The 21,639-nt window shown below is 53.3% G+C and overlaps 1 protein-coding gene across 2 annotated transcripts in view; it reads left to right on the top strand.

Moving 5' to 3' along the window:
- Positions 1-5,738, top strand: part of CTNNBL1 (catenin beta like 1) — a 169,881-nt gene extending 164,143 nt beyond the window's left edge. For both annotated transcript variants that reach the window (XM_082856362.1, XM_082856363.1), the window contains one exon: positions 5,546-5,738. In XM_082856362.1, the coding sequence (XP_082712488.1) occupies positions 5,546-5,634 (89 nt within the window). In that variant the 3' untranslated portion in view covers positions 5,635-5,738. The remainder of the gene's footprint in view (positions 1-5,545) is intronic.
- Positions 5,739-21,639: the final 15,901 nt, after the last annotated feature.

Here is a 21,639-nt window from a genome sequence, read left to right on the forward strand (position 1 = left end):
ATCTGCCTCAAAAGGTTGCTGTGGGAATTAGATGAGGTGCTGCAGGTAAAGTGCCTACATGTTGGCACGTAATAAGTGCCTGATAACGGTAGCTACCGTCACCGTTGTGATTCACATCCCAGCTCGCGCAGGAATAAGCAGAGCTGAGAGGCACAGGCCAGCAAGAATTCTGGCTCTCTGTAACTTGGGGTAAGTTAGTAGATAACCGGTTTGAGCCTTCCTTTACTCCTCTGTAAGAAACAAACCGAAAGTGAATACTGCCCCAAGGAAGGCTGAGGTTGAGATGCAGTTGGGGGCCTGGGACAGAATACTTGCTCAGTAAAGGCAGGTTCCTTCCTTCCCTTCCTTGGCCTAATCCTTTCACCAGTGCTGGCAGGAAAGCCCATGGACCAGCACCCAGGCCATACTCCTCAGGGCCTGGTGGGGGTGCAAGGGGTAGGTGGTGCTTTTTCAAGCAGCTGAAAGGTCTGTGGGAAAATGGTCTATAGGGATGTGACCCTGTTAGCGCTGTAAGCAAAGGGTAAGTTTCCTTCTCCTCCTCCTTTAAGTAGGTTTCATTTTAATCAGATCCCTGATGAAGCTTATATCCCCAGTTGCAGCCCCAGCACAACATCCTCCTCCTAGAGAAGTGACATTAGTCCCTCCACGCTCATCCTTGTCGTTAAGGACTCTCTGTTAGACCTCAAGGATTTTACTTTCCCAGTTTCTGTTTTGTGATTATTTCTATGTCTTCAAGGGTTTTCAGTGTTAAAATATTGGCGTTCCTCTTCTCCCCACTCACCCTTCCTCCTGCACTTTTTGAAGGGTGAGTGTTTAAGGCTTAAGGTCCAGGGATCTGAACCAGGCTTGTGAGCGCTGGTCCCAGTCTCCGTCCTCAAAGACAGTCCTTCCCCATCCGCCAGCCCGGGTGTCCCTCCCTCTTCCTCTTACCAAAAACAGAACAGCTTGTATTCCATGTCTGAATAGTAAACCTGCTGTCTAAAGTTTGCTTTAATATTTATGCGTTCAGCACTGCTGCCTGTTTTTGATCTCCATCAAAGCCTTTATTGTAAGAGCATTTGAAAATGCTGGGGAAGTCGAGAAGGGAGTCTATGTGTACACCGTCTTTCTCACTCTCCAGCCCGACTCACACTCTTCCTGTCTCCCCTCTCCCTCTCCCCTACCCTGAAGTTCTCCCTTCATCTAGCGTCTCCCATTTTTCCTGCATTCTCTCCCTTTCTTACACACACACACACACACGCACGCACGCACACACACACGCGCGCGCGCGTGCGCACAGAGCAAAGAGGACTCTTTCCCGAGACCTCTGGGAGGAATCTGTTCAATATTTATAAACTGCTGCAGCAGCTTTAATAACCAGAGGTAGCTGGCACCACCAAGGTTTGCTCCAAATAGGATTCTACTCTGGAAACAAAGAATGAGTTGGGGTAGGGGGTAGAGGGTGAGAGGTGAGGTACACACTGTTGGTACCAGCTGCCACGGCCAGTGGGAGAGCACTCGGGGCTTGTCAGACCCGGTGGGCCTGGCCCTGTGGCTGGCTTGCTGCGGGACCCTGGCCGGTCACCTGTCCATCCAGTTGCAGTACATTTCTGAGAGGCCTGCCAGCCCTGACACTCAGTGACCTGGCGTGAGGGAGCATGGCCCCAGCAGCCCACTCCACATCTGTTCTGACTGCTGAGGCCCCTTTACTCCAGGACATTCCCTCCAGAGCCTTACCTTTTTTTTTTTTTTAAACATCTTTATTGGAGTATAATTGCTTTACAATGGTGTGTTAGTTTCTGCTTTATAACAAAGTGAATCATCTATACATATACATATATCCGCATATCTCCTCCCTCTTTCGTCTCCCTCTCACCCTCCCTATCCCACCCCTCTAGGTGGTCACAAAGCGCTGAAGAGCCTTACCTTTTGTGAGGACGTTGTAGCCAGACGCCCTGCCACGGCTGGGCTGCTTTGGAGTTTTTTTCCCCAAAGGATGGGGAACAGGCAGGGTAAGATAACTGCCTAGGTAAGAGGATGCCACTTTGGGGACCGGCTCCCCAGCCCCACCCCCATGGCTTTTGGCGTGCCTTTTTCACTTCTGACACATGTTCTTGGTTTGAATATCAGTTCCTCTACCATCCTAGACTTGGGCAGGTTGCTTCAGTTCTCTAATATGCCTCAGTCTCCTCATCTCTAAACAGAGGTGGTGCTCTTTGCCTTATAGGATTGCTGCAAAGATTATATGAGACTATATAGATAAATGTCTGGCACGTAAACAGTGTTCACCACATGTGAGGTCCCATTCCACTCTGTACAGGATAGCCCCTCTTCCAGATCCTACTAACGTCCTTCACAGCCCATCTCCAGAGAGCAGGGAATCTGACTGTTTCCTCCTTCCCCGCATGTGGAGCAACAGAGGAGACTTGTCCATTGGGTGGGTGCTCTGTGTACAGCGGTGGCATGTGTTTTTCTAAGGCCTTTGGAGGGGTGATTCAGCAGGGGATTGACACAAACTTTGGGCCTCTACTCTGCGCATCCCTAGAAAGAGATTAGGTCCCTCCAGGGAAGTTGGCTTTACTTGGAAAAAAAATCACTGCCCCAAAGGATCAGACTGTTTCTCCACTTCCCTCTCTCCTGGGTCTGAGAATACATTAGGAGAACAAAGTGTTAGTTCAGTCCATTAAGACTCTTGCTTTCAGACCATGCCTCTGAGGGTATTAAATGCTATAATGGTCATTTCTCTCTCTCCTGGGGCAGCGACTAGATCATTCACATGTGAGTAAGAGATACCACTTACATACAGCCCCTAGCCTTCTCCCGCAGCCCAGTTTCTGTTCTCCCATCACCCCAGCCCTCCCTTTAAGGAGACTTAATAGAAGGGATCACAGCCGTTTGCTGTTGGAGGTGATGGATGGGCCTAACAGAAGAGGATGATTTCCAGGGGGAGACACACAGCTGGCACATGTCGGAATCCCAAGTCCCGTTTTCCGGCACGTGTCCAAAGTAATAAAGAGGATGGAGGAAAACTGAAGAAGTGGCAGGGGCAAGGTATTTCTCCATCATGGTGGGGGATGGGAGGTAGGGGAGGGTTTGCAGGCTTTCTTTCCTTTCCCCACTCTTTGTCTGATTTGGATGAGCAGATGTTTTATTATGCAGAAGCCTCTTGCAAGAGAGCTTTCTATTGTTCCATTTCAGGCCACCCCAGGCAGGGAGCTGGGGGCAGACCCGCAGGCACTCATTCCTGAGCCACTGCTTTGAGAGCTTATTCACAGCACCAGACTGGTAGTTGGCTCTCAGCCAAGCTCTGCTGGGAACTTAGCTGAAAGTAAGGCGGAAGCCCCTACCTTCATGAAGCTGTCAGTCTAGAGGGAGAGAGGGGACAAGTAGAAGATGATCTAGAAGTCAGGCCTGCGGTGGAGACAGAGGCCTGAGGACAGGAACAGGAGTCAGAGGTGAGCGGGCGGGGCTTTGCGGAGAAGGTGTCCTTGAAGGATGTGTGGTGTTTCCCTGAGAGAGATGTTGCTGGCCTGAGCAAAGCAGGCTCAGGGAGGGAGCTAGCGTATCTTGAACATCTGTTGTTATAGGTTCTTTACATGCATTTGCTGAGGGGGAGACCACGCAAGGCCACCTAGGATTGTGAGTCAGAGTCAGGATACAAACACAGCCCACAGTGTTGCACCATCTCCTGTCTGAGGGCGGGGGCAGGGCACGGTCAGCGCACAGAGGATTTGGCTCTCCGTCCCCCGTCCCCGTCCACTGTGCTCTGGGAGCGACCACAGGAAACCCAGGGCCCCACTCACCACACAGGCCCTGCACTCTCATCCCTAAGCTCCACACATCATTTCTGTGCCATATCGCACCCCTTCCCGCCTCCTAAAACCAGCTGACCACATAATCTGGGGGGGCCAGGACACTTTTGAGAATAAAATGGAGGTGTGTTAAGTACTCTGTTGGGATAACAGGGGAAACGGGACCATATGTTTACCCACCTTACAACTCCTTGATTATGTTCTGTCATCAGCATCATGTCCTGTATTCCCATCCTCTTTAGGCGTAGTTCCTTTATCTTCCTGCTCTAACTAAAGCTGTCTCTACCGGGGATGGGTCCTCTCAAGTGGTACCTGCTTTCTCCCACATGCCTTTTACCACTGGAGACGGAGGAGGGGCCTTCCACGCTCCTCCTGGGCGTCTCTAGACCATTCTTTCTCCCTCCCTCTTTCCAAAAAACACCCATTTGTTTCAATCTCATGTCAGTGGACTGTACCCCAGCGCCCCCCTTGGTGGTGCAGACACCTGTTCCCCTTATTCCCTGGAGGAATTCCAAGCTCCCTGTCACCCTCTCCACTACCCTGTCGTATTTCTTAGCAACTTCACTATCCACATCTCTTTCTCTCACGCCCCATTTCCAGTCTCTCAGTAAATCCTGCTGGATCCACCTTCAGAATACATCTAAAATCTGAAGACTTCTCACCTCTACCATGACCTCCTTGGACCAAACCACCAATCAAATCACATCTCCTTCCTTCTGCCCTTGCCACCTTAAGGGTATCTTCCGCACAGCAGCTAGAGTGAGCTGGCTGAAGTCAAATCATGTCATTCCTCTGCTTAAAACTCTCTTATAACTTCTCATCGCGGGGGAAAGTCCAAAGTCCTTACAGTGGCCCCACACGACCCGTGCCCCGCCCCTCCCCGGCTCTGCTCCCTGCTCACCGCAGAGGGTCCAGGCATGCTCCCCTCTCGGCCCCTGCTCCGCTTGCGCCTCTGCCACTCGCTCCCGGATATTCCCCCACACGCCTGCTTCAGGTCTTTAATCAAATCCCCCATCTCTGAGGCCTTCTGACAGCCACCCTATATATTTTATTTACCTTTCGGTTTGTCTCCCCCACTAGAAAGTAGGCTCCACAAGTGCAGAGATTTTCACCTGTCCTGTTTTGATCAGGACTTTATCCCCGTTGCCTCAGATAGTGGTTCTCAAATGTGAGCAGCATGAGCACCGCCTGGAGGGCTTGTTCGCAGACTGCTGGGCCCCGTCCTCAGAGCTTCCTAATAAGTAGGTCTGAACTGGACCCAACTCTACATTTCTTTTTTTCTGGCTGCGCCATGCAGCTTGTGAGATCTTAGTTCCCCGACCAGGGATTGAACCCATGCCCCGGCAGTGAAAGTGCCAAGTTCTCACCACTGGACCGCCAGGGAAGTCCCCAGATCTGCATTTCTAACAAGTTCCTGCGTGATGTTGCTGCTGTTGGTTGGGGTTCCCGCTCTGAGAACCACTGGGTCTGGGCAGCACCTGCCCATAATAGCATCCACTGTGTGTGTTAAGTGAAGAAAGGCTGCAGCTAGGAGGGGAATGCGGGCAGGGACAGGGGAGTTGGGCCCTTTCCCCAGTGGGCCTTGAATGCCAGACCAAGGAGTTTGCACACAACTGCCACCGTGGCTGCCACTGGAGGCATTAGAGCAGCACACACCCTACGGGAGCTGGGGTTCAGGGAGAGGCATGATGTGACCCGGCCACGAAGGACCCCACGCCTCAGATTCATGCCTAACCCTGTCTTTGTCTCCCCAGAGTATGCGGAGAACATCGGGGATGGCCGGAGCCCGGAGTTCCGGGACAGCGAGCAGAAGCGCATCCTGGGCTTGCTGGAGAACTTCTAGCGGCCCCTGGCCCTGGGCAGCAGGGACTCTCTCTGGGCCTCCCCCAGAAACAGTTTTTATGGAGCTCGATGTGACTTTTGGACAAATAAAAGCTAGTTTTGGTATTCCTGGGCTGGTGTTCTCTGTACCTTCTAACCTTTACCCAACACCTTTCCCAGCAGTGCTCACGGAACGCGTCTGAGGAAGCTTAGTGGTTGGCCTCCCCCTTCCAGTGAGGAAACTGAGGCTCTGAGAGCAGATGAGTGATAAAGTGGCCACCGTGGCTGCCCTGGGGGTTGCGGTGAGGCTGCCCATCTGCAGCTGGGAAGGGGAAGGCATGGCCTGGGGACCTCTCTGGGGCTTCCAGCCCTGACACGAAGAGCCTGGGCGTGTAACACGAGGTACGTGGCTCGTGCAGAAGCACCCTGGGGAGGGCTTCCTGGCACTGCGAGGCCGCCCGCAGAGCACACAGTCCTCAGAGCAGCGGTCTGAACCCCGGCCACATGTCCGAGTCACTCTGGTTGGAAGGGGGCTTAAAAATATATATCAGTGTTGAACCCTACGCCAGAATGATGAAATCGGAATGTCCAGTGAGACCCAGGCCCTGGTACTGTCCTAAGCCCCCAGGTGGTTCCTAGCGTCAGGGTGAGAGCTACCACTTTAGAGTAGACAGGGCGTCCAAGTCCAGCTGCATTGCTTACCAGCTGTGGCAGTTTGGATAAGTGACTTCACCTTCTTGAATCTCACTTCCTTCATCTGCAGAGTGGGGGTAATAATACCCATTTGGTGATTTCTTTTGTCCTTCCCTCACATGTCTGTGGCTTCAGAATTGCAGTCTCACCCCTTTTACAGGGACTGTGAGAAAGCTGGTCTCCTCCTCTACAGAAGTCAGCGTCCTTTAGCGTGTTTTTATTCTGTCACAGAGCATAGAGTCCTCGTTGAGTGAGGAGTGGGAGGACAACCGACTTAGAAGGAAGTGTTTAGCCAGGGTCAGCAGGCCAGCTGCGAGGGACACCGCATGCTCTGTGCTGTGCCCGTGGCCACCATTCAGTCAGAGCCGCTCTGGCTGCTCAGTGAGCCCCCAGGGACAGGGCTCCAGGCGGCCACTACCATCTGGCCAGAGTTGACATGCCAGGAGAAACTGTTCGCCACCCCAGGCAACCCCCCAGGGGGACTCGTAATAATATGGCACCTGTATCACCCCAGATTGGGCTGGTGATGGAGCAGTGAGTGAGGCAGGCCTACCCTCTCGGTGCTCACGTCCAGCCTGGCGGGAAGATGGACAATGTGCCTGTTATTGCCATGAGGTAAGCACTCCCCAGGGAGGCATCTTGAGCCTGCTCCAGGGCCCATTACAGAATCAGAGTTGCCCTACAGTCACATATGGATTTAGTTATTTTTTAATTTCACTTTTCTGTAATTATAACAGCGACCATGTATCAAACACCTGCTATGTGCTACTCACTTTACGTCCGTTCTCTCTAACCTGCACAGCAGCCCTGCTGGCATCATTATCCCCGGTTTACTGAAGCCGAAAGAGAGGTCCCAGAGAGTAAGTAACTTGTGCAAGGCCCTGGGACCAGTACGCATGGAGCCGGCATTCAAAGCGAGGTCTGACTCCGCAGCCCGTGCTCTGCCCTCCCTTGAGCTGCCTCTGTTCAGGAGACAATCACAGGTCCCTGACTGATACAGTCCACTTCGATCTGTTCCACTGTCCATATGGGATTTAATGAATTCACAACAAATGTAACCTATAGAATCTTAATTTTTTTTTAATTTATTTTTATTGAAATATAGTTGATTTACAATGTTGTGTTAGTTTCTGGTGTACAGCAAAATGATTGTTCCCTGTGCTATACAGTCGGACCTTGTTTATGCATCCTATATGTAATAGTGAGCTTCTGCTAATCCCCAACTCCCAACCCATCCCTCCCCCACCCCTCCTCCCCCTCGGCAACCACAAGTCTGTTCTCTATGTCTATGAGTCCGTTTCTGTTTCATAAATAAGTTCAGAATCTTAAATTTTTTGAACTAAGGTTTGTACTTAGATCATTAGTCCTTCAGCTTTATTTTCTTTTTAAATTTTGTTTTTACCCAGGTAATGCTTGTACATGGTACAGAAGTTCAAATTTTAACAATAGGTATGCAGAGAGGAGTCTCCCTTCCCATCTCCCACCCGGAAGCAACTGCTGTCACCTGATTATCCATCCAGAGAAGTTCTGTCCAGCAGTTTCCCAGCTGTGTTCTACCTGAGCCCCAGGCTTCCCACAAGTGCATCAGAAGCCAACATAGAAGAGAAGGTGGGTAGGGCTTCAGGCCACTGACCCCCTCAACTACAGTCCCCTCCACTTTGTTTTTTTGTTTTTTTTTTCAAAATGTGAGACAAGATAGTATTATATAATTGCAAGCAATATAGTATTAATTTATTTATTTTTGCTGTGTTGGGTCTTCATTTCTGTGCGAGGGCTTTCTCTAGTTGTGGCAAGCGGGGGCCACTCTTCATCGCGGTGCACGGGCCTCTCACTATCGTGGCCTCTCTTGTTGCAGAGCACAGGCTCCAGACGCGCAGGCTCAGTAGTTGTGGCTCACGGGCCTAGTTGCTCCGTGGCATGTGGGATCTTCCCAGACCAGGGCTTGAACCCGTGTCCCCTGCATTGGCAGGCAGATTCCCAACCGCTGCGCCACCACTTTGCCCTGCTTCCTATGTTAGACTGCCTCCTGAGAGTTTGTTTTTCCAATAAGTCCCTGTACTAAAAGCAAGTTTGAACTCACACCTTCACTTTCAAATGAGGATGAGGTCCCCTTTTCCATCAGTTTTGTGATGGGAGGGTTTGGGGGGAATGTGAGGTACAATCCCTTAGGATTCAGAAAGAGTGTACGGTTCCAGGGGTTGGGAGACCAAGGAGACGGGACGAGGAGAAATCTCTAAACTCAGCTAACTTTAACAACCCGCCACTCAAGGCTGAGAAGAGCTTTAAGAACAAGGGAAGGATCCTCATCATTAATCTTGCTCACCCTCAGGCTCGAGGGGTGTGGGCCTACCTCTTGCGTCTGCTCATGGCTGAGATTCTGCCTCACCAAGCAGCCCCACCCCTCCAGGAGGACTTCTTGGGCTCGAATAAAGGCCCCATTTGCCCTGTGGTTCTGAACGCGACTTCTGCGTCCGCCACTCACGGGCTTCCCAAGCTCTCCCCTTCAAACAAAGCCCCTTCGTGTCCATCCTTGTGTCCATACCTGGGTCCGGGACATGGCACCCCAGCCAGGCGGTGTTCCTTTTCCTATGTAAACACGGCACTAAAATAGCCTTTCAGCACTGTTAGCCAGAATTCCTTCCTGCGGGAAAGGAGGGTTTCATCTTCCTCCTCCTCTGCGGCTTGCTGCTCCGCTCACGGCGGTCGGCCTGAGTTCAGCGGCGTCAAGATGGGCCGTGTCTAATTTAGAGAGATTTGCATGCAGGCTGCATTCCTTCTTTATCTGGGGGAAATGCATCGTCAGGGAAGCTGGAAGGCAACCTTCAGTCACCCTCACAGCAGCACCAGTGCCCAGGTGGCATCTCCTGCCGTTACCAAAGCGTCAATTTAGTGCCAACAGGGAGACCAGACTCGCTTTCCTAAAGGCAAAAACTTCTTGATTAGATTTTCTTACTCCACAGCAGAGATAAAAGTGGAGCCACATTTTTCAATCTGTCTTGCTCCCCGGTACACGTGGAGAGTGGTTGGTATCACAGAGGTGGGCCTTCGTTATCTGTGCCGAGAAAATGGCAAGCGCTCCTCCAGTCCCCTTTCCCTTGTTAGGTAACACGTGCCCTTGGCATAAACTTCAGAAGGTACATAAGGAGATTCAGTGCATAAGTCTCCCTGCCAGCTGCGTCTCCGGCCCACCCAGGCCCCTCCCCAGAAGCAGCCAGTGCTAATGAGCTGGAGTATCCTTTCGGAGGCAGCCTTCAGTGTCTTCAAGTGAATAAAATATAGTCAGTACAAACGGTGGCATCTCCTGGTCTCTGGTCTGCACCTTGCTTTTCACTCTACATCTACCCAACGCACAGAGTCCCCCCCCTACTCCTTTAATAGCCGAGCTCCATTGCAGAGCGGTACCATAATTCAGTTAATCCCGTTAATGGACATTTAGGTTGTCTTCGATCTTTGGCTATTACAATGCCGCAGTGAACATCCTTGTATAGAACGTCATTTCACACATGTGTGAGTTTAAATTCCCAAGCAGAATTGCTAAGTCAGAGGGGATGTGCAATTTTCACCGTGATGCATATTGTCACGTTGCCCTCCTTCCATCAGTGGTGTATGTGAGGGCTGCCCCACACCCTCCGTGGCCGTGTTAGCCGTCTTCATCTCTGCCTCTCTGATCGGGGAATGGAGTTTACTGTCTTAATTTGCATTTCTCTTATGAGTGAAGTCATTCGGTGTTTCGGAAGAATGGATTTATTGAGTGTGTGCCATATTAGCTGATACTCATTGAAGCTCTTGCTATAAGCTCGTCAAATTAGCACATTTAACCCTCGTTCGTGAGGTGTGGGTACTTTTATTATCAATCCATTTCACAGATGAGGAAAGCAGATCGAGAGGGTCAGTGGCTTACAAAGTGACGGAGCTGGGAGGGGAACAGCAAAGTGGTTTCAAAGCCCACACTGTTGATCCCAGAGCCACACTGTCCCCCAACTACGTGGCAGAGGAGGGGCTCCGCCCTATCGCACTGGAAGCAGAAGCCCCAGAGAAGCAGCCGGCTCAGCCTCCTGACTGAAGCCCCCGGCGGCCCTGCAGGGTCCCTGCTTTCTCCCTGTGTCTCTCACGCCACATCTGAGCAGTGGCTGCAACACTCACCTGCGTGAGGGCCCCGGGGCCAGGCTCCCTGGCTGCTCTTCCCTGGAAGAAGGTTAGGCTTTCCCACCGCAGCAGCGAGGAGGAGAAGCCACTTACAGGCACGCTTGGAGCGAGGCTCCTTGCCTGCCGTTCGCATCATCGCCTCCTCTGCCCACCCACCAGTTCACACCCCTCACCCAGCACCTCCCTGCTCCTCGCTCCGCGTCCCACGTTGCCTCCTGCCATTCACCTCCCGGGAAGCGTTTGCTGAGCGCCCACCCTGTGCCAGGCCCCATTCTGGGCTCTGGAACTGTGCCCCCCAGATTGAAAGGCAGTGTGAACCACCCCCCACGGTAGCCGAACAGGGTGTCACGAGAGAGCGATGATGGGCTTCAACAGAGGTGAGGGGCAGAGAGGGGCCCCCAAACCTAGCAGGAGAGGTTGGGAGAGACGGGACCCAGCACCATAACTGTGTCTTGAGTGACTTTCACGGGGTCCTTAGGGTGGCCGTGAGTCTCAACACCCAAGAGGTATCAATAGAAAGTCATTCGAGGCAGAGGGAGCTGCGCAGGTAAAGGAACGGGGCCATGACAATGCCGGGGGCCTTTGGAGATGAGGGGGTTTTCACAGTTACCTCACTGGATAGCCCTGGCTACCCTGAGGTCAGCGAGGCCGGGGTTGAGTGAGCTTCTGGCTGTGGCAGAACCTGACAGAACCACATACGTCGTGATTTCCTAGGAGTTCGGGGGTCACGTTTGTCCAGAGTCACAGCTTGTTCTAGTTAAATCTCCACAGTCCCTGAGTGATGGAGAAACAGATCCCATTGGATGGTGATGAAGCCTCCGTTCTGACCCCTCAAGCAAGATCCGGCCTCGCAGGTCATGCAGAAAGTGCCCAGGACCCAGATACACTGATATTAGCTGAGCGAGGAGCAAGGCCGCCACCCCTAAGGCAGCGGGAAGGCTGCAGGAGGTTTCCCTCAGCCCCTGGGAAGAGGCTCTGCTCTAAAGCCCTAGAGAGCAGCTGGGGAAGAACCACCAGAGGCGGGTCTTCAGAAACCAGGCCGTGGTCTGGCCACAGCTGAGGCAGCTTCCAGCCCAGCCCCAGCCCCTGAGGCCTCAGCGAGCCCGCCCACCCAGGAGACACCCAGATGGAGGACGGCAGGGGGCAAGGGGCAGGAGCCCCCAGCCCACCCTCGGTGAGACATGAGCCTCACCCTCTCGGAATCTCAGCTCTCCTTCATCTGGGGACCGAGCGGGTCTCTGAGGGCGCAGCCCGGGGAACGCCACACCTGTGACCAGCTCATGGTGCCTGGGAGTTCATCACCCACCTCCCCCGCACCATTTACTGAACACCCACCAGAGCTGGAAACAAAACAGACATTGTCCCTGCTCTCCAGGAGCTCACGTCCTCTTCCTCGTGGGACAGACTGAAGGACAATAAACAAGTAAACAAATACGTAGAGTGATTACTGCCAAGGAGCAAACTCAGTGCAAAGTGATAGAGACTAGTTAATGGGGGACCCTGAGGATGGGTGGTCTGCGAAGTCCTCCTCAGTGAGGTGCCTTTGAGCTAAGCTCTGAATGATGTCAAGGAGCTGGGGTTCTAAGCAAAGGCACGGGTGCAAAGGTCCTGAGGCAGAGAGACAGCACCGTCATTCTGCAGAAAATAGCCGAAAGAAGCCACTGTGGACCCATGCGTGAGGCAGGGCTGGTGGAGGATAAGGCCAGAGAGGTGGGCAGGGGCCAGGTCTTGCCGGGCCTGGAGGGCCACTGAGGGGTTTTGAGCATGGAAGGGATGTGATCTGGTTTTGAAAAGATCCCTTTGATGGCTTGATGGAGCTCACACTGTGGAGCCCAGCATGGAAGCAGGAGACCCAAGAAGAGGAGATACTGGCGCTTTGGACCGGGAAGAGGTAGTGGGTTAGAGACGGGGGTTAGGGATGCGGCTGAGGCAGAGCCAGCCGGTCACTCTGTAGGGAGGGGCCCCCTGCCCTGTGGAGGCTTCCCCCAGCACTGAGGAGTGGGAGCAAGCTCGCGGCCCGGCAGGAGTCAGGTGGGGCCACCACAGGGCTGCTCAGTAACAAATACCTTTAATGAATAAACAGAAGTGCTTTTAGGGCTGACGGAGTCATGTCATTTCCACCTGCCGTAAAATTTCATCAGAAGCAGGCGCTGCAGGGAGAGAGGAATGACCGCAATCAACGTGCCCACCCACCCTCAGGCCCTGCCTCCACTCTGAGCGGACGCAGCTCCACGCCCTGGAGAATCCAGACCCAGACCCCTCTCCCCAGGCCTTCCTGGGGCCCATGGGAGTCTTGTCCTTCCCTGCGCCAGCCCCACAGCTCGAACAGGCAAGGGGGAGCAGTGGGCAGGGACATGTATCTTGCCATTAAAATCCAGGGGCTTCGCTCTCCTTAGCTGGGAAATGGGCACAAAAATTCTGGCCCCCACTTTTCCCCCCTCCCCTGGACACGAGGACTTTACTCTCTCCTCATCTAAAGCAGATTAGGTGGGTTTCAGAGGAAGCAGTGATCAACACTGCTGAACTCCTGGAACGACAGAGCTGGGGGGAAGCAGAACTTGGGGTCAGATGTTTTACAAATGAGAGAACAGAGGCACCAAGAAAGTAGGGGACTGTCCTAAAATCACACAGGATCTGCAGATCCAGCCATCCAAAACCACCCTAGTGCCAGCTACATTATAGCGCCAACGAAATGCCTGCCTCCTCGAATCCTCCCCACATTCGTGCGATGTGGAGACTATCGTTATACCATTTTGCAGATGAGAACACTGAGGCCCAGAGAGAGCTAGGGTCCAGGTCACCCCTTCAGTTAGAGACAGCCAGATGAGAGCCCAGTTCTCCAGCCTCTCACCGCAGGCTTTTTCTGCTTTATTCAAGCGTGGTAGGGCTGAGATTGTTTTCTTGAGGCCTTTGAAGGACTGGGGTGGAAATTTTGCTGAGTGCCTACTACATGCCGGGTAGTCCCCAGCACCTTGCTGCATCCCTGTAGCATCCTCCAAGGTGCCACGCTCACCTCCATTTTACAAATAAGAAAAGGAAGTACAGAGAGATCAAGGAATTTGCCCAAGGTCACACAACCGTGTCACTGATGCTGGCCATGGCTGCCAGCACTTAAACAACTGGAGATCCTCAGGCCCCTCCTTTGGCCCCAATGCCACCCTCCCCCAGCCAGTGGGTGTAAGGCCAGGAAGCCTGGCCAAATGAACAGACCCAGCCGGCAGCCTGCCTGGGCCTGTGGTTATCAGTTAAGCTCATTAAGTGGCCATGGTAGGACATGGCCTGTGCCAGCTGCCTTCCCCCTACCCCCAACCTTGCTCCAGCCCTCTTGGGAGCAAGGCCTGAGGACAGGTTCTTGCTTTTAGCAGCTGCAAGCAAAAGTCTCTCTGTAATTGGGAAAGATTAAAAGATGCACAAACAAATTTCAGCAGGCTGGCTTTGTGGACCCACAAGGGCAGTGAACACAGGGCATGGATGTTGGAGACAGGCTACCTGGGTTCAAATTTAATCCTGCTTCTCCCCAGCTGTGTGACCCTGGGTGAGTCACTTCACCTGCCTAACCCAGTTTCCTCATCTATAAAATGGGGCGATCATACTATACAATACTACTCACTGTCTAGACCAGCAACAAGCTGATACACAGGAAGCGCTTGAGCACCTATAATGTGCTGATCAGTGGTCATGTCATCCTCCCTGATATCCTTATCTTATTGGGTGTTCTTGTTCACCTTCCCCACTGGACTGGGAGCTGACTCATCTTTGTTTATACCTTACAGAATGAAGGAGAAAACCCATGAGGGCATCAATCCATCCATCAGCAAACACCCAAGCCAAGGTCCTTTAGGAACAAAGAGTGAGCAATGTATTTTATACAAGTGCTTTTTTTTTTGGCTGCTTTGGGTCTTCATTTCTGCTTGCAGACTTTCTCTAGTTGCGGCAAGCGGGGGCTACTCTTCATTTCCACGTGTGAGCTTCTCCTTGCGGTGGCTTCTCTTGTTGCGGAGCACGGGCTCTAGGTGCATAGGCTTCAGTAGTTGTGGCTCGCGGGCTCTAGAGCACAGGCTCAGTAGTTGTGGCGCATGGGCTTGGTTGCTCCGCAACATGTGGGATCTTCCCGGACCAGGGCTCGAACCCATGTCCCCTGCATTGGCAGACGGATTATTTTTTTTAATTTAATTTATTTTTTATACAGCAGGTTCTTATTAGTAGTCTATTTTATACATACTGGTGTATATATGTCAATCTCAATCTCCCAATTCATCCCACCACCACCACCCACCACTTCCCCCCTTGGTGTGCATACATTTGTTCTCTACATCTGTGTCTCTATTTCTGTCCTGCAAACCGGTTCATCTGTACCATTTTTCTAGGTTGGCAGGTGGATTCTTAACCGCTGCGCCACCAGGGAAGTCCCAACAAGTGCTCTTTAAGGGATTGCGGAATTGAACCGGAGTGCCATGGGTGGGCCTGAGCTACTGTCCAGCCACTGCTTACAGCCCGCACTGATGTCCCCAACCCCAGGCCCTTGTCCACGCCCTTCCTTCTCTGTAACCTGCCCCACTTCCCACTTCCCCAAACCCCTGTTGACCCTACTCATTCCTTGAGACTGGCTCCCTATCTGGGAAGCAGGAGCATAAGTCCTGCCCTTGGGGGGCTCCCAGCCTCACGGGAGAGACAGAGGCAGATATAACCCCCATCAGCCAGAGCGTGATAAGCAGAGGTGCCGAGAACCCCACACACTCTGCCCTCAGCCCTGAGCCCCCCCAGCGCCTCTTCCACCCCCTCTCTGCCCTCCCCAGACCCCCAGTGAGCTTTCCCTGAGCCCACTTCTCCCCACCTGCCCTATGAACTGACTGAGGGTGGGAGCCGCGTTTCATCCATTTCCGCTCTGCTGTGCCCAGCGCAGGGCCTGCCACCCAGGTGGTGCTCCTGCAACATTTCTTCAGCAAATAATTTCTGAGCACTTACTCTGTGCTGGACCCCGTGGGAATAGAGAGCAAACAGGCAGACATGCTTCTTGCCCTGCTGCCTTCCAAGCAGGGGAGACAGAAGTAAACAAGCAAGAGATAAACCAGCAAGGCAGCCTGAGATGGTGCTTAGGAGCTATAAAGAAAATAAAAGAGTGACTGGAAGGAAGGGTAGCTACTCTGGTCTGGATGGTCAGCCTTTCTGAGGAGGTAATGTTGGAGTTGAGACAGGACTGCTGAACAGAGCGGCTGCCGGGGGGAATTGGGAATAAGATTCTCGACAGAGGAAATAGCAAGCGCAAAGGCCGTGGGGCAGGAGTGTGGTTCACCTACTGAGGAATGGCCAGATGCGCCATGAGAATGAGGAGGAGAGCGGGAGGAGAGGAGTTTGCAGAGTGGGGCTGGGAGCAGACCGTACAGGGCCTTGCCAGCCACAGTAAGGAGTTTGGATTGTCTCCCACATGCAACGGGAAGCCATCGGAGGATTTTACGCAGAGAAGAGGCATGCGTGGAGTACGATGACTGAGTCAAGGAGGGAGGGAGGGAATGGTTGAGGGGAGGGAGGATGAGAGGATGAATGATGGAGGGAAGGGTGGAGACTGAGACTCTGGCCGCCTGCATGGAGGAAGCGCCACCGTGTGGGACAGGATCTGTTCCCCTCCTGTCCCTCTGGCCCACTGTCGGGAGGGGCCGGCGCCCAGCCTGGGCTCACAGTGGTCAGAGCGGCAGCCACAAAAGCGTCTTGAGTCAGGGTGGGAAGCAGTGGGAACATCTGAACTGAATTATGTCTGGGAAGGTCCCCGCCACTTCCTGGAGGAGGCTGCTCTGGCCCAGGAATAAAAGGGAGAGTGGAAATTCCGCAGGTAAGAAGACAGGAGGGGCTTCCAGGAACAGAAATGAGCTGGCAGAGGTGGGGAGGCAGGAAAGAGTCCGGCTCTGAGCTGGGGACCTTACAGACCCAAATCCAGTTAGTTGTCACCACAGCCCTGTGAAGGGCAAGCTGCTGTCCCCGTTTTATAGATGGGAAAATCAAGTAAGTGTCAGAAAGAGGAAGAGGCTGGACAGTCACAGGCTACTGTGGGTGAGAGCTGAGACTTGAACTCAAAACCCAAGAAGGGTTAATAAAATACATCCCCACATTCTTGTGGGAAATGGGGATTCTACCTGGAAAGCAAGTGGGGAGTAGGGGGAGGATACTGTCAAAGACACACAAAAACACTTGTGGGCAAGCAGAGTAGCTCATTCTCCCTGGAGCATCATGGAGGGCTTCGTGGAGGAGGTGGCATCTGAATTCAACTGTGAAGGGTGGAGAATTGGGTGGAGAGGAGGGAGCGGGGCAGGAGGGGAGAGGTTGCTGAGGGAAGAGCATGGCAAAGGCCCAGAGAGGGAAAGCGTGTTGGAGGAAGTGTGCCCGCTCCAGGGTGGCCAGAACAGCGGGCAGGGAGGCGGGTGGGGCAGTAGTAGAGACGGCGACAGGGAGGTGGGCAGGAGCCAGATTAGGAATGCTCCAATGCCAAGGCCAAGCGTTTGTACTCTTTTCGGAAGGCCCAGAGGGGCCCTGGAAGTGTTCTGAACCAGAGAGAGGCAGGTCACATATGTATATGAGTCCGAAAGACGCTCCAGTCTTGCACATAATGGATAGAAAGGGGTAGATCAGGAGGCTGTGAGAGCCAGGCAGCGGCTGGTACTGCTGTCTAGGCAAGCGTGCTGGTGGCTTCAGCCAGGGCCATGACCTTGAGGATGGAGAGGAGGAGATGTATCTGAGAGCTATTATGGAGTTCTAGCGGGCCGGGCTCGGTCAGGGAGAAGGGGGCTGAGAGCAGAGGTGGGTCCCCTCTGGGGGTCGGATAGCACTGTCACCTCCCTAGCCCGAGATTAAAGCCATTCATTAATGCATTTATCCATCTTTCCAACCATCCATCCACACACCCGCCCACTTACCCTTCCTGCCATCCAGTAGGTATCAGTCCCCTCTCTGGGAGGATTCCTCTATGTTTTGCAGGGTGGAGCGGGGCATGAGATGCCTGGACCGGTCCCCAGCTCTCTGGAGCACTTTGTGGTCTAATAGGGAGACCATCGTGACAAGCGATGGTCACAACCCAGTGTGCCGAGCACGGGTGAAAAGGGAAACAAAGTTGGAGAAAGAGGGTTGGGGGGGAGAGAAGAGGAGGAGAGAGGTTCAATGCAGCCCAGCTCCACTTTGGGACGGTGGGTCTGCAATGTCATTGTCCCAGACAAAGGACAGTACATTATTAGTATTATTAATTATCATTAATCTAATTAAATGGCAATTACAATTAAGAACACAGCGATAAAAATGCCACCTTGGGTTTAAATGCCTCTTCCCCTCCGGCATCCGAGTGAGGGACGCTCCACAAACTCAGCCCACCCTCCAACTGTGGCACCACCTCCAGCCCTTGCATCTCAAAGTCCCAGCTGAGGGGTCACAGAGTCTGACTCCCCTCGTTTTACAGATGATCAAACTGAGGTCCAGGGACAGGAAGTGACAGGCACCGGGGTCACCCACAAATCTGTGGCTAAGGTGAACTTAAGCCAAGAGGCCCCATTCTTGCTGCTTCCCAACTCACCCCATCCCTAATAGCATTGTTTTTTCTGGGAAAAACAGCTGTCAGAGGCAGCCATCCTGTTACTGATTAAACAAGGCAAATTCTATCGGAGCAGAATCAGAGACACCCCCGGACACCTACTTACATGGGCGGAAACGAGGAACACAGGTAGGGAATAGAAATATGAACAAACAGTGCAGGGAGACAGCTGAGGTGCCCTCTCCGTCACCCGAAGCCATCATATCCCTGAGGCTTCCAGACAGGAAGCATCTCCCAGTCCTTGAATAAGATGCCTACTCCCGAGGAAGGGGCTCCCCAGCCGGGGTTCACACACACACACCCCAAAAGACAAAGAGACAAACTGGAGCTTGTGCACGCTGGACTGGAGCCGTTCCCCCTCTCAGAGCTTCCCAGAGCCTCACGGACAGCGGTGTCATTTCAGGTCTCCAGCCAGGGCCATCGGGGCCGGGTGAGATTGGGCAGAGCTGGGCTGGAGCCCACACTGGCCTGGCCCCAGTGCTCTGACCTAGACAGGACCCAGGGCTCTGTCTGGATGCTGCCCCAGGCGCACTGCCCCTCATCTGGCCAACCCCCGCAAGAGGGCTGCCCCAGGAGGTTTTATCCCCTCAGTAGTGTTAGGTACAGGGGGCTGGGCTTTGCTGAGATCCTGCGTTTACATACTGGGCAGGATTGTGAGCATGTGAGGGCAGAACATCGGTCTAATTCCATTTCTGCATCCCCCACATGGACAGGCACAAGGCGGATACTAACGAACAGGTGAATTCAAAGTTCATCCCACCGTATTTGTTGAGCTTTGTGTTTCTGCCGGGCTCTGGGGAGATGGAAAGGAGCAAAACAAAGCTGTCTACTCTTTCATTTCTTTTTGGCCGCACAGCATGTGGGATCTTAGTTCCTCAACCAGGGACCGAATCTGTGCCTCCTGCAGTCGAAGCGGAAATTCTTAACCACTGGACCACCAGGGAAGCCCAAAGATCCCTGCTCTCAAGGAACTCATGAGTGGAAGGAGACAGGCACAGAGCAAGCTAAACCAATCAAAAGAAGAAGAATGAAATGATGTAATTTCAGATAGAAATAGGTGAGATGAAGAAAATAAGGTAATGAGGTAAAGAGCAAATTAGAGGGGCTTCCCTGGTGGCACAGTGGTTAAGAATCTGCCTGTCAATGCAGGGGACACGGGTTCGAGCCCTGGTCCAGGAAGATCCCACATGCCGCGGAGCAACTAAGCCCGTGCGCCACAACTACTGAGCCTGCACTCTAGAGCCCGTGAGCCATAACTACTGAGCCCGAGTGCCACAACTACTGAAGCCCGCACGCCTAGAGCCTGTGCTCTGCAGCAAGAGAAGCGACCGCAGTGAGAAGCCCGCACACCGCAACGAAGAGTAGCCCCCGCTCGCCACAACTAGAGAAAGTCCGTGTGCAGCAACGAAGACCCAACGCCGCCAAAAATAAATAAATAAATAAATTTTTTTAAAAAAAGAGCAAATTAGAGAGTGTGTGTATGGGAGTGGCGAGGTTCTACTTGAGATAAGATGGTTCTGGAGGGCCTTTCATAGGAGGTGATGTTCCAGCTGAGACGTGAAAGGTGAGCAGGGCAGCCAAGGGCAGAGCTGGAGGAATGTTCCAGTCAGAGAGAACAGCGAGTGTGAACAGAATGAACCCCTGAGTGGGTGTACATGTGAATGAGGAGGAGGGGGTCTCCTGTGAGAAGACAGACTGGGAGCCAGGACCAAGCAGGTGTCCCCCCATCAGGCCCCGCATCCTCAATGGCTCAGAGGCCTCTCCGAGAGTCCCATGTACTGGCCTGGTGCACCGTCAGGGCGTCCTCGCCCCGCCCTCCATCTCCCGCAGCGTCCATGAGAGGCCTCCTCCAAGGTGACTTGTTCACTGGTTACTGTTGGTATTATTGGTGCACATTAATAATCATCAGCCCTCAACTGCCTCCCTGCTGTTCACATTCTACCTTTATTTTTGGCTGTGCCATGTGGCTTGTGGGAGCTTAGTTCCCCGATCAGGGATGGAACCCGAGCCCCAGCAGGGAAAGCGCCGAGTCCTAGCCACTGGACCACCAGGGAATTCCCTACTTTGCACCTTAACGTAGGTCAAAGGGCCTAAGTCACTGGGCTGTCTGAGTCTTGGGTGCCCCATCCCAGGGTTTGGCCTCTTCCAGGCCAGGCTCTTCCGGGGCTCTGACTCTGGCCTTCATGTCGTGTGACCTAGAACAGGTTACAGGTCCCCCTTAGCTTCCCTTTCTGCCTTGAACACGGAGAGGGGGGCAGTACCTGCACCCCCTCTACCACATTGCTTCCCACCCATCACCCAGCGGCTCGTTGTATCCACACCGACAGCAACCCTGCAAGATAGAGATAAGATTGTTACCTTGACCGCCTGCTTTAGATGTGAAAGCGGGGCCTAGGAGGGGCCCTGTGGCTTGGCCGGAGTCACACAGCCAGCAAGTGATGCAGTGGGTTTAAAACTCAGGCCCTGGCTGAGATTAGACACAGTGATGTTTCCACACAAATGTCCCTATCCCTGTGGTTATATTGTGGTTATGTAAGAATACGTCTTTGTTTTAGAAAATGCACACTGAAATTTGGAGGTAATAGCATATCACATACCAGGCTTGCAACCTTTCTGTAAGTTGGACATTAGTTCAAATTTTTTTTAATTTAAAACATCCAAAATACAGAAACAAAAACCAAACAAACAGGGCCTGTGTTCCTTCCACCCGGAGCTCAGTGTCTAGGCACGGCTGGCCAGGCTGCCGCCAGCAAGTTGGGTGATGTGACTTTACCCCTCACTTTGCAAACCTGGAAACAGAAGCTCAGAGTTGTCCAGTCATTTTCTGAGGCCACACAGCCAGTGAGGGGCAGGATGCATGCCCATGGGGCGGTCCCCACCTAGTGAGGCAGAAAAACCAGAGAGAGGGGAACACAAGGGTGGGGAGGGCAGGTGGCGGCTGGCGACCTGCGGCTGGGGGCCCCAGCAGGAAAGCCCTCTGGGGGATGCGGGGCTGGTGTTGGATGCCAGGCTGCTGGGGGCCAGGGCACTGGGCCAAGTGGTACCCCTGCCCCTGCCTTGTAGACCCCTTATTGGGCTCCCACCCCGGTCAAGGGCTGATTGATCCTCTACCTCCCTGGAGCTGATCCCACGTCCGCACCTGGAGCTGCTGCATGTTTTCTTGTCTCTGATTGTAAACAGATTTGACTAAAGAGGTAAATTAGAAGTTAATTAGAGAGAACATGATTGATGAGGCAGTTTGCCGTGATTGGGAGGCGTGGAAAGGTTGGGCCTCCCTGCACGGAGGCGACGGGAGAGGCGGGTAGAGGAAAAAATTCACAGGCCCATGGACCTGGAGGGGGCACCCAGCGTGGTGAGGGGCCCACTCAAGGCTGCCCTTTCTCCTAGGCTCCAGGGTCAAGGCCAGGGCCACCTGGGCACGAGGGCCCAGGTGAGCACTCCGTGAGACCCTGTAAATGGGGCCCAGGCCCTTGCTGGGCTTGGAATGAAGCAGCTAGTTTGTCCTGTGAACGGCCAGAAGTTGCATCCTCGATGTGCAGGCTGGGCTGGGGAAGATGCCGGCACTTACCAAACACTTACATGGCTCCAGGCCCTGTGCAGCTTCTCAAAACCTTGCAA

This window comes from Leucopleurus acutus, assembly GCF_964270905.1.
Source record: "Leucopleurus acutus genome assembly, chromosome: 16".
Lineage (NCBI taxonomy): Eukaryota > Metazoa > Chordata > Mammalia > Artiodactyla > Delphinidae > Leucopleurus > Leucopleurus acutus.